This window comes from Danio aesculapii, chromosome 17 (assembly GCF_903798145.1).
Source record: "Danio aesculapii chromosome 17, fDanAes4.1, whole genome shotgun sequence".
NCBI classification, from domain to species: Eukaryota; Metazoa; Chordata; class Actinopteri; order Cypriniformes; family Danionidae; genus Danio; species Danio aesculapii.
Genome location: NC_079451.1, coordinates 27,087,968 through 27,105,489, shown reverse-complemented (window position 1 = coordinate 27,105,489; position 17,522 = coordinate 27,087,968). Strand labels below are relative to the sequence as shown.

Here is a 17,522-nt window from a genome sequence, read left to right as displayed (position 1 = left end):
CTAAAATTCAAATCAATTCAATTCAAATTTATTTGTAATGCAATTTTCACAATAATAATTGTTCCAAACAGCAAAACAGCAAAAACATTATTACTTTACAATCAAAATTGAAGAAATGTAAAGGAATAATTTGCCCAAAAATGAAAGTAGCCTCATTATTTATTCTCTTCTGTTAAACAAAAAAAAGAAGATATGTTGAAGAATGTTTGTTGCTGGGGAAAAAAACTGGTCTCAGAAACCAGCATTTTTCAAAATATCTTCTTTTGTGTTCAACAGAAGAAAGAAACTCAAACAGGTGTTAAACAAGTGAAAGATTTGAACAAGTAAATGATGCCAGAATATTTGGGTGAACTACTGTATTCCTTTAAAGGGTTGACAGTGGAAAATAAACCTGTAAAAGTGCACAAAAACACATATAATTGTAAAATGTTTACAATTAAATTTATCTTTATACACCTCAGAACCCAACCCAGTATATAATATCAAACTCTCTAGAATACACAAGACATGTCACTCATATTGTTTTGAATGTAGTGTAACAGTCAATATGGCGAATACAGCCCACTCTCTAGTACAAGAGCCAATCGTCGACCACTATATGGCAAATAAAGCCCGCCTTCTAGTACAGGAGCCAATCAATTGCTATAGACTGACGATACTCTAGAGGAGGGGCTTGAACTAGACGTGAGTTTCTGCAGATTTTGTGAGATCCGGACGTGTAGAAATGAAACTAAAGAGACAGTTGTTGTTTAATTTTATTGGTGATTCCTAATATGAAATTCAATCGTAAGCTTGGCAAGCAGTTTTGGAGAATTTGACGTTTCCCCAGTTAAACTGAATGCCTGAGCATACTGCCCGAGAGGTGCTTCAAAGATGGCCGCCGAGTGAAATGACTTGCATTAAAGGGGACTTTGATAATATACAGTTTTACTATGAAGGAGTTTTCTGTATTAATTATTAAATATAGGTGTTTTACCTGCATTTTGAATGTTATAACACACTGCATTGGGATGTAGGTTTAACAGAAATCTCTGTAAAGTTAATAGGTAATGTGCTGACAAAAAATTACCATAGCCTTTTTGTTTGTTTGTTTGTTTTTTCACCAGAATACCAACAGTATCTGTTTTGTTTTACACTCCATTTATTTTTCAATAATACATAAAGTAAAATAGTGGTAACATACACTTATTCTATCAAGCTTTATTCAAAATGTCCATTAAAATTCCATTTTAGTCAATGACAAGGCTTCATCTGTATCTATTAAACAGATGAGATGTTTTATAGCATGTGATTTTTCCCTGAGGTAAGACCCCTGTAAGGAGCATTAGAGTCGAGACAGATCATTCCTCTTTGTCTCTGCTCAGATAAACGACCATCCGCTTTTTCTCTGTCTCACACGCAGGTTCTCCAGCTGGGCTCTGATATTCTGCCCCAGTACAAACAAGAGACACCCAAAACCCCTCCTCACATTATCCTGCACTACTGTGCCTTTAAGACCACCTGGGACTGGGTGATCCTCATTCTCACCTTCTACACCGCCATCATGGTGCCCTACAACGTCTCCTTCAAGACCAAACAGAACAACGTCACCTGGCTGGTGGTGGACAGTATAGTGGATGTGATCTTTCTGGTGGACATTGTGCTGAATTTCCACACAACGTTTGTGGGCCCGGCCGGGGAAGTCATTTCAGACCCCAAACTTATTCGCATGAATTACTTGAAAACGTGGTTTGTGATTGACCTGTTGTCCTGTCTGCCTTATGACGTCATCAACGCCTTTGAGAACGTGGATGAGGTCAGTACAACGCACAAAATCATTTATATTTATATAAACATACACATATGGGAAAAGAATTTATTATCAGTGATTGGATTGAAATGTGTGGACACTTGTCGCATTGGTTTTGCTCTGGCTTTCTAGTGTGCTGAAGTTTGCAAATGTATTAAGAAAGGAGATTTACAGCTGAAGACAACAATTTTAATTATACATACAAATAGAAAAGAATATAGAATATTTAGGGTGGCTCAGTGGTTAGCACTGTCGCCTCACAGCAAGAAGGCTGCCGGTTTGAGCCTTGGCTGGGTCAGTTGGCATTTCTGTGTGGAGTTTGTTCTCTCTGTGTTGGCATGGGTTTCCTCCGTGTGCTCTGGTTTCCCCCACAGTCCAAACACATGAGCTATGGGTGAGCTAAATTAGCCGTAGTGTATGTGTGTGATTGAGAGTGTATGGGTGTTTGCCAGTGATGAGTTGCAGCTGGAAGGGCATCCGCTGCGTAAAACATATGCTGGATAAGTTGGCAGTTCATTCCGCTGTGGCGACCCCAGATAAATAAAGGGACTAAGCCGAAGGAGAATGAATGAATGAATGAATATATATTTATATGTTGTGTTTACCAGAGCAAGGACTTATTTTACAGTATTTCCTCAGGAGAAAGTATTGTTTCTTTTTTTTTTGACTGGAATAAGAATAATATTTTTTGAAAAATGAAAATTGCTAATGTCAGTATTGTTTTTCCCCTCGAGAAATCTTTTTATCCCTCTGTTGGCTACAGAACAAATAACTGTTGTCCAATGACTTGTCTAATTAACACAGTTAAGCTGGTATTGTAATGCTGGTATTTTGCAAAATAACTGCTAAACTATTATCTTCTGTCCCCATGGCAAGACAAAATAAATGAGTTATTAGAAATTAATTCATTAACATAATTATTACAATTATGTTTAAAATGGTGTAAAAACATCTCTCTGTTAAATAAACAGAGCGATGAAGCCAATTATGATATGGGGATGGTTAGGAGGCCATGATGGACAGAGGCCAGTGGGCAAATTTGGCCAGAATGCCAGGGTTTAAACCCCTACTCTTATTCGAAGAACATCCTGGGATTTTTATTGACCATAGAGAGTCAGGACCTCGGATTAACGTCTCATCCGAAAGACGAATATATTCAGGCTAATATATACACGATATTCAGACTTATATTATAAAGGACAAGTTGGTGCGGGGAAATGGAGAACATTCTTTTGTGTAAAGGAAATGAGTAATGCTCCTTAAAAAGGAAAAACTGAAGAAACGTGTTAGGCTACCCCGCTGGCTCTCATTAAAGAGAAAACATAGCTAGCATTGATGTTACAACTCAATAGCCTAGAGGAGATCCTAATAAGTTGCTACCTAGGGTCTGCTCGTAACTATTCAAAGATGTTATTTTAAATACGCCAAGGGGAAGTGGAAACAAATCGAAATCCAAAAAAGTATAGACACACTTCTTGGATGAGACTCGCAGGATCCTTTTTTTAACTTCTAAACACCTGTTCAGAGCTATATTAAACGTGTGTATCTTGACAAATGTTGATATTATAGCCCTGCAACATTAAACGAATCATTTGTGTGAGTTATTGTGTGAGGGATAGTATTTGAGCTTGTAATGGAGCAAATCTTTGGTGCTAATTAATATTGATCGGGACGTGTGAGCGCGGAGCACCCAAACCCTTTCATTGATCTCAGGCTAAGAGTTCCCTTTCAGGCTATCAAATTTACTCTTTGAGTTTTTATTTTAAGTGTTTAAGTGCTTTGCAGGTTTTTTTTGCGCTTTGATTCTCTCATTTGCTGGATAGGGTTAATAGTAAGATATAGTCGTCGATGATGCGTGATTCACTGCTGGTGAGGCTGGAGTCACTGTAGTGGGATGAAGCTTTTGTGCTCGATCAATCTCTGACCGTATAACGATTTAAACTGAGCTGTCTGTCTGCATTTAATTGAACTCACAATCAATTTCCGCCAGTGCATCGAGAATAAGAGCAGTCTCTCTGCCTAGTGTTAAATGCCGTTACACACCTCACCTGCATTCCACTGCAATCGACTATTACTAAAAAATGAACATTCTGTCATTATTTACTCAACCTTAAAGTTGGCATGAAATCAAAATTCATTTTTTAAGGTTTCTAAATGTGTCTTATACTGTATAAGCATAAAATGAGTGCTGACCCAAGAAAACTTGAGCCGAGCACAACATACAAGACATGACAGGACTAGTGACTCTACCATCAAAACAAGAATTAACAAGACCGGAGTGGCAGAATCCTGACAGATCCATATTGGATGGCCACAGTGGAGTGAACCGACAATTTCTCTGGTACATGTTTTTTATGCAGCGGATGCCCTTCTAGATGCAACGCAGCACTGAGGGCGCACTCACACAATGGTATCTGAACCATACCCAGGTGCATTTCCCACTTCCTTTGACAAGTGTGAGTGCTCTGAATCATGCTCAGGTGCGGTTCAGTTGGCACGGTACGCTTGTAGTGTGAGTGCAAACACACCTGAGCCCGAAATGGAAGATGCAACGTCACTTTTAAGGGGCTGTTTTAGATGGATTTATTAATCATCCTTACTTTTCAATGAACGCAAACTGTCATAGTTTATTAAAGACGCAAACTCCTTGCAGAACATCAGCTGCACCTTTAGGAAACCTACTAATATGAGCAGCACGAAGAATTTCATGAACATTTATGAGTGTCAAAAGTTGTGAATCTGTTTGGCAAAATATTTGACGGTGTTGCTGCATCTCAAATGACTAAAATGATATAACTAAAGCAATGGCCACTGTGCTGAGCGACAGTGCTTCTCTTTCTGTTAAACTGAATAGTCGCATCATCAATGACGTAAGCGTGCTCCGGTTCGGAAGGCAAAGTGAAATGTGAGTGCAGGCTGGGGGGAGAGGGGAGGGGGAACAATCACGTTTTGGCATGGTTCAAGGAAACTGTAGTGTGAGTAAGCCCTGAGAGTACACAGAAAAAAATTATGTCTGCAAAATTGTTGCAAACAATTTATATGGGTTGAATTTAATCAAACAAATTAAATTTAGTAATGTTCAACATAATTTGTTTGTTTAAATTTAGCATAAATAAATTATTTACAGCCACTTAACTTTAAAAAAATTCAGTAAATCCAAGGAATCATCTGTGAATAATTTTTTTCAGTGTACACTAATTTGTGAAGCCCCCATGCTGAGAAATACCCAAACACTCTGTCCTCCACACACACTTTGGCTAATTTAGTTTATTCAATTCACCTACACCAATTGACTTTGGTCTGTGGAAACCAGAGCCTCAGAAAAGCTGATCTCTAAAAAGTGTCCAAATTCAATATACTATATTCTCACTTACTCATTGTACACACTTGAGAGGTGTACCTGAAATAGTGTTACAAATTAATATACAAGTTTGTTACTCTTAAAGGGACCTAAACATAAAAAATGTACTCACCGTTTTCTCTGCCTCAAGTAGTTGCAAACATTTATGCAGTTTTCTTTCTTTGCTATTAAAAAAAATAAGAAACCTTATAAAACAACAGTTTGTGACTAGTAAAAGATGAGTAAATGATGACAGAATTTTTGGGTGAACTATCCCTTTAAATTGCTTTGCATTAATTGATCATTTGTAAATGGATGTTCACTGTTAATTTGGGGAAATATCAATAGCATTCATATTAAATCAATATTCAAAGCTTAGTGTCTATTTCAGAGGTCATCACAGTGGAATGAGCCGCCAGCTATTCTGGCATATGTTTTACGCAGCGGATGCCCTTCCAGCCACAACCCAGTACTGGGAAACACCCATACACACTCATTCAAAAACATTCACTACGGCCTATTTAGTTTATTCACTTCACCTGTAGCGCATGTCCTTGGACTGTTGGGGAGACTGGAGCACCAGGAGGAAACCCACACAGACACGATGAGAACATGCAAACTCCACACAGAAATGCTAACTGACCCAGTCGGTACTTGAACCAGCGACCTTCTTGCTGCAAGGCTACAGTACTAACCACTGAGCCACCGTGTCGCCCCCTGAAACAGGACATCTGAATGTAAATTGAGCAATTTGAGAGTCAGAAAACATATGGATGCAAAAGAAACTTAATACCTGTGGCTATGGTTGCTTCATTGAGGTAAATGAAACATGTACAACATTAATCACATAGAAGAAAAAGATGTCAATATTAATAAACACTTTAGTTCACTTTATATTTGTATAACTCTGAACCGTCTTTCTGTCTGTTTGTTGTAGTTCAGTTTTGTTTTAGATGTTTTGTAGATAAAACCTAAAAATGTTTGGATTTTAATTTGTAATGTTCATAAAGTATAAACTATAGAGTGCAGCGTTAGAATTATGCAACTCCCTATTAGGAGAAATCATCATTAATTCATAATTTGCATTCATTTAATTTGATTTAAATTGAAATACGCTGACTGGGCAGTTTCAGTTTAGTTCTTTATAATATTCAAGAAAAATGACTATACTTAATTTCAAACATGTCTAAACTGTGTAAAGTGGTAAAGAGGACAAAAAGTGTTTTTAATTCACTGAGGTTCAGTTTTGGACCATATTTATTTTCATTTTGTAGATTAAAAACTGGAAACATTCATGAAAAAATCTGACAAGAAAGCCAAACATCAACATGAAGACATGTAAACAAAGACAATTTTACTTATGAGTGATCCAGCTCATTATATCCATATTGCTGCCGTGATTCTCAGCAGAGAAAGACACACACAATCTCTATGACACACACACACACTTTAACTTAGGTTACAAATGAATATGATACCATCACATTCACCCACTCACACACACACACACACACACACACACACGGGCACGCGCACGCACGCACGCACACACACACACACACACACACACTTATGCAGTATACCAGCTTTCATCTTGCCCCTGGGCATATGGCTGTTCAGAGGGGCTGTCAGCAGCAGTTTACCGTGATCAGCTACATCAAACTCATCAGATCTGTCTGCGCTCGCTGCCGGGCTTTGAGCTCAGCACAACCAGCCCCGAGAACAGAGCACCACCATAAATAACGCCATCCTTAGAGAGTTATGCAACACGAGGCGAATTAGATCCTGAGGTGACGATGCTCTGATGGAGAATAATGCATGCTGTCTGCTGCTTTCTTTCTGATTGATTTGTATCGAAACAGAGGAGGAAATGGCTGCTATACTGAAGTTCACACTGAGGTGAACCAAAAGCATATGAAAGGAAAAATAATACACACAGCATTTGAATGTTTTTTCTTTGGTGGGATGCTTTCAGTAAAAACTGTGTAAAGAGAATAAATGCTGAGATTTTAAATTGTACAGACAACAATACTAATTTTAACTGTATAAGCACAAAGTTACAGTAATAAAGGCTCAAGAATGAAGGTTCAAATCATTTGAAAAAATTAATGACATTTTAATTAATCTAAAGAACATTTTTACCCCGTAAACTATGTTTACTACTAGAGATCGCTTGACGCTATTAGCAGGTTTGGCATGCCAAGAGAGAACCCTGAGCTCAGAGATAATTGAGCCCAGGGCTCCTGCCTGGCCAATAAGCATATAAGCGGGTCTGAGATCAGGTAGGTTTCGAGAGCTCCCCCTTGTAAAGGGAGGAAAATGAGGTGATGGGGTGGAAGGGGGCATTTTTTCCAAAATGAAGATAAGGTAGCAGGGCAAAATCTGTCTATTTATTGTAGACTTAAATCAATCTGATTGGATTATTACTGATTACAGATGAGGAACATGCCATGATCAATTATATCATGTGCTCCACTCAAAATTAGTTTGTAAAACTTCATTTATGTGTGTTTTTGAAAGGTTCTGAGAATGATAAAGGATCTCCAAGGAATCCTTGATATCAATAAAGAACCATTGTTTTAAAGAGTGTACAATTTTGGAAGACGTGAAGTTAATATTCAGAAGACATGGTGTGCTTTCAGTTGATTTGGATTTGAACAAAATAGGCACATTCATGCTTTTGCTTCAGGCAAAAAAAAGACATTTTAGCACTGGCCCAAAGAATGTCCTTGAAAATGTCTTATGCTCACAAAGCCTGCAAATATTTGATTAAAAAAAATACAGTAACTCTTTACCGTATGGGACACAATGTTAATGGTACTCCAATATTCAGTGTTACCTGATTCTTTAAAAACTGATTTGGGGCTCAAGAAAAATGTATAAATTTTTTTGTTATGAATACGTTATGTGGAAACCATGCTGCATGTTTTACATCATCATTAAAAAGGAAGTAAAAAAATAGCATTTTTTAGAAAGATTTTTGTATGATGTAGAAATGGGTGGCATGGCGGCTCAGCGGTTAGCACTGCCTCCGGGTGCTCAGGTTTCCCCAACAGTCCAAAGACATGCGGTACAGGTGAATTGGGTAGGCTAAATTGTTCGTAGTGTATGAGTGGGAATGAGTGTGTATGGCTGTTTCCCAGAGATGGGTTGCAGCTGGAAGGGCATCCGCTGCATAAAACATATGCTGGATAAGTTGGCGGTTCATTCCACTGTGGCGACCCCAGATCAATAAAGGGACTCAGCCAAAAAGAAAATGAATAAATGAATGAATTAAAGCGCAGTTAATAGTGAAACTGGGTAATCGTTGCATCCCTCCCCCGAGTGCTCCGGTTTCCCCCACAGTTCAAAAACATGCTATAAAGTGAATTGGGTAAACAAAATTGGCTGTAGTGTATGTGTGTGAATGAGTGTGTATGGGAGTTTCCCAGTGCTGGGTTGCACCTGGAAGGGCATCCGCTGCATAAAACAAATGCCAGAATAGTCGGCGGTTCTTTCCACTGTGGTGACCCCTGATAAATAAGAGACTGAGCCAAAGGAAAAAGTATGAATGAATGAATGAATGATATAAAATATATAGAAATATTTACTAGAAATGTTAAATTGAAATATTTTTTAAACTATGTTGTTGCTTAATAAAAGGCCTTAGTGAGCAACATTGTCTGCCAAGCTTCATCGCTGTTCTTCATCAGTGTGTTATAAACAATATCAAAAAGCTTTCTAGCATAATTCAATAATTAACAAGACCCCCGACTCAGAAACTCTGCGCTTGAAGAAAACATGCTTCTTCTCATTATGACATCCTGGTGTCATTTCCCAGCGTTCATCTCATAAATACGTGATTATTGTATTAAGGCAAGCGATAATAATCTGCTGAAATTTGTTTTCCGTATTTTTGCCACATACTAACACACACTAGCACAGTGTTTCCCAACCCTGTTCCTGGAGGCACACCAACAGTACATATTTTGAATGTGTCCCTTATCTGACCCATTAATTTCAGGTTTTGGAGTCTCTTCTAATCTTCTGATGAGTTGATTCAGGTGTGTTTGATTAGGGAGAGGTTGAAAATGTGTACTGTTAGTGTGCCTTCAGGAACAGGGTTGGGAAACACTGCACTAGCATGCTCACAACATCCTCAGAAGAGTGCACGTTTCCATCAGCAAATCACATATGGGTCATACTATTAGCGAATAAGAGAATGCAAATTGGAATGCAACCAATAATTCTTTCTCTCCACGGACAAACAGAAGGCTTACACACACACACACACACACACACACACACACACACACACACACACACCTATCTGTTCCATCATCCGGTACAGGTGCATATTGTTATGGCCTACAGGGAGATCTGTGCAGTTTTTTAATAATCGAAATCCTCCTCAGGTGTTTCATTTCAAAACTTTGGTTTGCATAATTATCTTATGTTGCATAACCCTTGTCTGATTTCACAGAGACATCTGTCATCGTTTCGCATTGCCTTAGCAGCGGAAGCTTGATTATTAATGTCTGCTATGCCTGTGATCTCACAAATGGTGGAGGCTCGGCTTCTTCACTCTTTTTGTTTGCAATGACTGTCCACGTATTCTTCTGTTGACCATTGTCACTTTCTTTTGTTTTTGTTTGTTTCCCTCCTCATCCCTCTTTCTTTTTGCATGTCCCTTGCACTGCCTGTGTTTGTTGTGGGCGAATGAAGAACTGGAATCATCGGGCTGTCACTCAAGTAGGCCTTTCATCTCAAAACTCGCCGTTTGATTGATATGCTGTGCCTCAGGGTATCAATCACACACTGATGTGACCAAAAACACTATTAGATTAGACTCTGTTATTTCATGCTTCAAATCAAATTAGCTGAGAGACCCATATTAGTTTCAGTTTGAACTGTTGACATTTAAATGTTTGTTTGCGATGTATTATTTGTTTCGTTTGTGTGATGTATGATTGTAGGAAAGTGGATGTATTGATTGAGCAAAGTGTGGTCTTCATATCAACGATTCACCCAGAAATAAAAATACTAATCACTCTCATGTCATTCCAAACCCATTTTCTGATATCTTTTTCACTAGCTGCCTTTCCATTAGCCTAAAAATTATTGTTGAAAATTAAAAATATAAAGGCGGCATGGTGGCTTATTGGATAGCAAGAAGGTTGCTGGTTCGAGTCCCGGCTGGACCAGTTGGTATTTCTGTGTGGAGTTTGCATGTTCTCCCCGTGTTCACGCGGGTTTCCTCCAGGTGCACCGGTTTCCTCCACAGTCCAAAGACATGTGTTATAGATTAATTAAATAAATTAAATTGGTCGTAGTGTATGAGCATGTGTAAATGAGTGTGTATGGGTGTGAAAATAGAGATCTGAAATAGAGACTAAGCCAAAGGAAAAGGAATGACTGAATTTAAAATATAGGCTTTTCAAAACTTTACAAAAACATCCATATATTGCAAAAAAGTGTGTACAATCAGAAAAATGTATATATATATAAAGTGCTCAGCATAATTGAGTTCCAATTTGAAAATGAATATTTTGATCCATTTCTCAGTGAATATAGGCAATGTATTTTGGTGCAGTTGAATAAAACATATTTATTAAACAGATATATTTATTAAAATAATTTTTTAATCACCAAACATATTTATAAATTGAAAGATAATACAATTAAATTCAAGCTAAATATTGCAAAAAACATCAAAAAAACATTTCAACTAAAGTTTTCCACTTTTTTGCTTCTCTTGATTTTCCTCCTTTTTAAATTTGTATTTAATATTTTTCTATAACATATAAATTTGGGTGTACTAGTTTTTGGACCGTTATCGTAAGTTATTTTGTTAGATAAGCTCCAGATTTGGCTTCAGTACTGACTAATCTAATGTGAACAAATATAATATCGTATAGCTTCCTATTAAAAATATGAATTTAAAAGATAGATTTGTGAGGGGTGTACTTATATATGCTGAGCACTGTATTTAGCAAAACTGAGAAAGTAACAGTTTTTTTGCATAACAGGACACCTGGTGTACATTTGCATCATGTGATCATTCTTTAAAGACATATAGTTGAAGTCACAATGATTAGCCCCCCGTCAATTTTTTCTTTTTTCTTTTTAAAATGTTTCCCAAATGATGTTTAACAGAGCAAGGAAATTTTCACAGTATGTCTGATAATGTTTTTTTCTTCTGGAGAAAGTCTCATTTGTTTTATTTCAGCTAGAATAAAAGCAGTTTTTATTTTTTTTAAAAACATTTTAAGGTCAAAATTATTAGCCCCATTAAGCTATATTTTTTTCGATAGTCTATAGAACAAACCATCGTTATACAATAACTTGCCTAATTACCATAACCTGCCTAGTTAACCTAATTAACCTAGTTAAGCATTTAAATGTCTCTTTAAGCTGTATAGAAGTGTCTTGAAAAATATCTAGTCAAATATTATTTACAGTCATCATGGCAAAAAATAACAAATCAGATATTAGAAATGAGTTATTAAAACTATTATGTTTAGAAATGTGTTGGAAAAAAATCTTCTCTCTGTTAAACAGAAATTGGGGAAAAAGTAAAAAGCGGGGCTAATAATTCAGTGGGTTTAATAATTCTGACTTCAACTGTAGCTATCTGTTTATTTGTAGAAAAAGGCTTTATTATGAATTATGCAATGCACAACTCAAAAAAGGGTGAACTCTTTATCCAGAAAAGTCCACAGTTCCTCTTTGAAATAGCATACTATAATCTCTCAGAAGCACCTCATAAGTTTTAGTGGCTTTCATTGTCATTAATGTGTGGCAAACACACATCTGTCTCCTTTGTTTAAATATGTGGCTGCAATATATATAGTGAACCTAATAGCATCCTTTGTTTGGAATCACGGGCCGTGAGAAGAAAAACATCAAATTGGGAACTAAGCTGAAGGAATACCTCTTTCTAGTGGTTTTTAATAATTGTTCTTTAATAATTGATCACATTCTACCATATGGATTAAATGTGCATGAAAAAATGGAGGTTTGGAATGACACGAAGATGAGAAATTATTAACAGAATATTCATTTTAATGGTGAACTATCTCTTTAGTACAAAATGAATGCACTGACTTGAATGTGAAAGTGTGTCCAAATTCTAGTCAAAATGTCATTTTATATTTTGATTATAGCAGAATTGCTAAAAAGAAACTGGAATATTTCTTTTTCAGAAAAGAATTGACCAAAACACTAGAAGTGATGCAATTGTATTTTGTAATATCTACCCCACTACTGTAATTCCCTGGATAACAAAAAGATCATTCTCTGATCTAGAAGACTGTTCGATTTACAAATGCAGACATATACAGAATCCAGGGTTTCTGTGTGGGTTTAGCTTGCATATTTATGTCCCACATTATATATATTTAATGTTATAGTTGTGGCCATTCCCCTAAAGCAAGTCTCTGTTCAACCTTAGTGCATATATTGATGTCCTTATGTGTATAGTAGTTTGTTTGACTGGCATGCAGTGCTCTCAAGAAAGCTGTTTAATTCATGAGCACACATTCATAGTTCACCAAGTCAGCGAATATATAATACATAAAGGAATAGTTCACCCTAATATTAAAATATAGTCATCACTAATCTATTACTTGCATAACTAGCAGTGGTTTATCCACAGTTTTGATCCCCAGATTAATGAGTGCAGCAAAAAATATGGAAAACCATGCTTTGACAACACAGAACAACACTTTTAGAAAGGAAAAAAGTACACTTGGGTTATTTTTGACTATTTTCCAGCGTGTTTGTTCAGATCTGAGGAGCTCTTTGTTCTGGCTGCTCAGGTGCTGTTTCAGCTCTCTGTATTGTTGATTTCAGAGGGCTGCCTTGGCAGATGCCTGTGCATATTTATAAACAGAGAATCTGTGCTAAAGGACAAAAGAAATGCACTTTTTTAGACTCAAGAAAAGACAAAAGTGCCTATAGAATTGTTTCAGCCTGTAATGTTTATAATTGGATGGATAAAAACACTTTTGAACTATTACTCGGTTCATTTAACTCCATCTCTTTTTCTCTCCCTCAGGGTATCAGTAGTTTGTTTAGTTCTCTGAAAGTGGTTCGGCTCTTGCGTCTGGGCCGAGTGGCTCGCAAACTGGATCACTACATCGAGTATGGAGCGGCGGTTTTGGTTCTGCTGGTTTGTGTGTTTGGGTTGGCGGCCCATTGGCTGGCCTGCATCTGGTACAGCATTGGAGACTATGAGGTCATTGATGAGGATCGTAACACAGTGCGTACGGACAGCTGGCTTTATATGCTGGCTGAGAGCATCGGGACACCCTACCGCTTCAATGCCAGCGGGACGGGAAGATGGGAAGGTGGACCCACTAAAGATTCAGTCTACATCACGTCTCTGTACTTCACCATGACCAGCCTGACCAGTATTGGCTTTGGGAACATTGCTCCAACCACAGATGGGGAGAAGATCTTTGCTGTGGCCATGATGATGATCGGATGTGAGTGGAAAACCTTTACGTACTTCTCATCTGAGTGAAAAATACTGTGTTTTTCATATAAGAACAAGCAATTGTTGTGCATACAAGCATTTTGGAATGAAAAAATAATGTGATTTTTTACAAATGAAGCATGAACATTGCTTTGCATCTTAAAAACACAACCAAGCCTTAATAATACACTCTGGACACCCCTTTAAGTTTAGTTAACGGATGAATTAAAATGCAATGTCTAAGTATAAATAGCAGAGGTGAATGAAAACTGTACATTTCCCTACCATTAATTTATAAATGTATGCAAAAGGAACAGATGCCATATGTAAAAGCAGATGTGTTTTACAGTAAATTGCCATCAACAATCACTACATTTCTGAGAGATTCTCCATAAAACAGATGTAAACGTTGCTAATTTGGACTCTGATTTGGACCTGGCGGTTCTTAATGACTGAAATAAGGTGGCAGGTGCTGTGTATGGATCATGTGAGCAAAATTGTACAGTTCTGGTGAATATCTCTTTGTTTGTTTTGTTGGCATGTGGTCTAAATATTCAAAGCTGGGAACAGAAGGAAATCTGACCAGCTTGTGCTGTGTTTCTATGGAGATCCCAGTGTAAGCTGCCATTACGTCCCATTGTTTTGCCTGCCAGGTCTCTTGTACGGGTCACGTGACTGAAAACTATCAATAGATAGTAGCGATCAATTCTTGCGGTAGCGAAACCTGCATAGCACACACACACACACACATACCCTTCTCAGCCGATCCGGAATTGTGATCACCCCAACACCACACTAACAACTGTAGCACTCTCTGCACATGAAGGATGATGGTCTAATTCTAAACACAACTGAACTAAAGCTGGCATTTGCTAACAATAACTAAAATAAACAAACAAGAATTAAATCTAAAAAATTACATAACTACTCAGTCTAATTGTATAGCTATATATTTTAAATGCAGTTCTCCTGTGAGTCCAGTTTCGTTTTCCTGAGGTTTTAAAAGCAGTATGGCTATAAATGGGGTTTCACACACAGCACTGCAAAAAGGCTTTTCTCACTTAGATTTTTTTGTCTTGCTTCTTGTCCAAATATCTAAAAATTCTTAAATCAAGAAGCATTTCTTAGACAAACAAAACATTTTGTCTTGTTTTAAGAAGTAATATGGCAAAATTAATCAAATTTTTCCTTAAAACTAACTAAATACTCTTCCAGTGGGGTACGCAACATAATCGAATGTCAAAATGAAAAACAGGATTATTTTGCTTGTATTAAGGAAAAAACTCACTATTTTGTGGCATCTTATTCCTTAAAATAAGACATGTTTTTTTTCTTGTCTAGAAAATGTTTCTTGATTTAATATTTTTTAGATATTTGGACGAGAGACAAGACAAAAAATCTAAGAAAGAAAAGCTTTTTTTGCAGTGAAGTATGTTTTTGCCCTCTCTTTCTGGGACATTTCTTTCATGGTGTTTTAATAACAAAGTTAGGGAGGAGCATGTTCAGATAATTAGCTTAACTTAACACAGCTGGAGCACACTCAAGCTAATTACCTCCAAGAGGTATAAATACAATAACCGTACTTCAATCCATTGACGTTCACTACAGGTTATAACTACATTTACCCTAATTTCAGGGGTGTATCTGATCTCGGAGCCCTTCCTAGGACAGCATGTCAAATACACATTACCATATTCCTTCTAAATTATATGTAAGTCAAAACTTTGAAATATGTGTGAAATATATCAAATTAAGGCATTTCTCTGTGACCTCTTCTCAGTTTAAACTACCCCTTCGTCGTTTAAGTGCAGAAAAAATGAAAGGCAGCATTATTAGCCCCTTTAATGTCAGTTTACAAAAAGGTAAAGGATGAGGCCATAACTTGCTTTGAGACAGACACAAAAACAATTGGCCTCTACTCCTGATATGAAATGAAGAGATTTTATGTTCCAATAAGAATGGCCACACTGTTTGAGGTTTGGGCCACCGGACAAAAATGCTATATCTCTACATTATTTAATAACTTTTATGAATTTTATACCTTGAAAAAGAAGTATGCTTTTTAAAAAACCTTTTTAATTTCCTTTCATATTTATTTCTTATTTATATTTAATCATTTAGCAGACCTTTTTTTTTTATCAAAAGTGAATCGCAAAATGGAGGACAGTCGAAGCAATCAAGCATGGGAAAACCAAACAGGATTAGCAAACCCAATTTTATTGCATTAGCATATAACATTTTAAATATTACTTAAAAAGCATGCAGGATCTCGTTACACCCCATTGTTTTTATTTATTTATTTTTTTTACATAATCTATTTAATTTTTTACTTATATAAATTATTTAACTTTACTTTTAGCTAGTAATATTTTTCTTCTCTTTCTGATTACTGGCAACATGTAAACTGAAAAATGACTTAACTACACATAATTTCTGTATTTTTTCATATTTGGTGATCATTATTTATGCTTTTGAATTGCATTATGGGATCTTTTCTTCAAAAGCATTTGATGCTGAAAAGTTTGAAAAGTCACACTTGTTGACATTTTAATAGTTTGAATTGATATACTGTCTGCGGTACAAAAACCTTTTAATAAACTGAAAGTACTCTGTTCCTTTACAGACTTAATTCTCTCTAAATTATTCCTTAAACAACATCTTGTCTCAAACTACTAAAATTCTAATAAAAGTCACTTGTTAATCTGCGGTGTTGAATTTTCAACATTAAAAGTTGACAGAGCAGAGCTAAAACTCCCATAATGCAATTCACATATGCAAATAAGTAGAAAACAACATGTTTAGAAAACACCACAAAATATGAAGCCTGTTAATTAACAGATTTTTTACAGTGTAGTGTTAAACAGTCAAGGTTCTTACTGTAAAAGTGTAAATGCAAAAGCTCAATAAATGAATATTTAAAAAATATTGCTGTAGGTTAGAGTTTAATTACATGTAGTATGGATATTCATAGTGAAGAAATAAAATAATTCATATTTTTGCATTTAATGTAATATAAATACACCCATTTAAGAATATTTGACTACCATATACAGAGATTTAGGTTTATTTGAAGTCATATATTGAAACATTGATAGCTGCAGGCTGGCTTATTTCATGCTCTCATTACAGTTTGAATCTTCACTATTATTTTAATGAGTTGTCGTGTGATGATGCTTGATTTCCATTTTTTTCTCCTAAATGTTGTCACAAATTTTGGGATTTATGTCACTGAGTGTCTGTGGGAACCTTCTTTTTGTTTGTTTTAGTAGTTGCAATGCATCATATTGATTTCAAGGCTGATATTGCAGCATTATGATTTTAGCTTGGCGCTTGGTAAAAAAAATTCTTGCATCATATTTTCCAACATGAAATGATGCATTTCTCATCACATTACCATATTAAATGAGTTTTGATTCACTTCTTAGCATTTTTGCTGACTGAGACTTTTCATTTGGTTGTGTTAGCGAATAGGGATTTGTTACGGTGACAGATGAGAGAAATAATGGAGCATTGACTGTAAAGAAGATGCCTGTGGGGTCATCCACAATGGGCCGCTTGCAGATTACACTGCCATTGAGCTGTGATTCACCACTCGCAGAAAAATGACTCGCTTCCATTATATGTGCTATTAAACATGACCAGCTGCCAGTACGCTGTTATTTATACGGTGAAACTCCCTCGTGAGAGGCAGATTGTCAGAGTAAACATACAGAGATGCTTTCTGAGCAAATAATTATACGAAGCATCATTAGGATCAGTAACTAAAATGAAAGAATGTGTTAGTTAGATATTATTACAAATTAGCGATTAAACAATTAAGGCCAAATGTAACAAAATACACATACACACACACACTCACGCGCACACACACACACACACACACACACACACACACACACACACACACAATATAAAACATATACAAATCTCCCAGT

At 36.5% G+C, this 17,522-nt stretch overlaps 1 protein-coding gene across 1 annotated transcript in view; it reads left to right on the top strand.

Annotated features, from left to right (window-relative positions):
- LOC130244908 (potassium voltage-gated channel subfamily H member 1-like) overlaps positions 1-17,522 on the top strand; it is an 82,026-nt gene that overhangs the window by 10,214 nt on the left and 54,290 nt on the right. Inside the window, 2 exon segments of the mRNA XM_056477483.1 lie at positions 1,403-1,795; positions 13,168-13,597. Coding sequence (XP_056333458.1) covers positions 1,403-1,795; positions 13,168-13,597 — 823 coding nt within the window.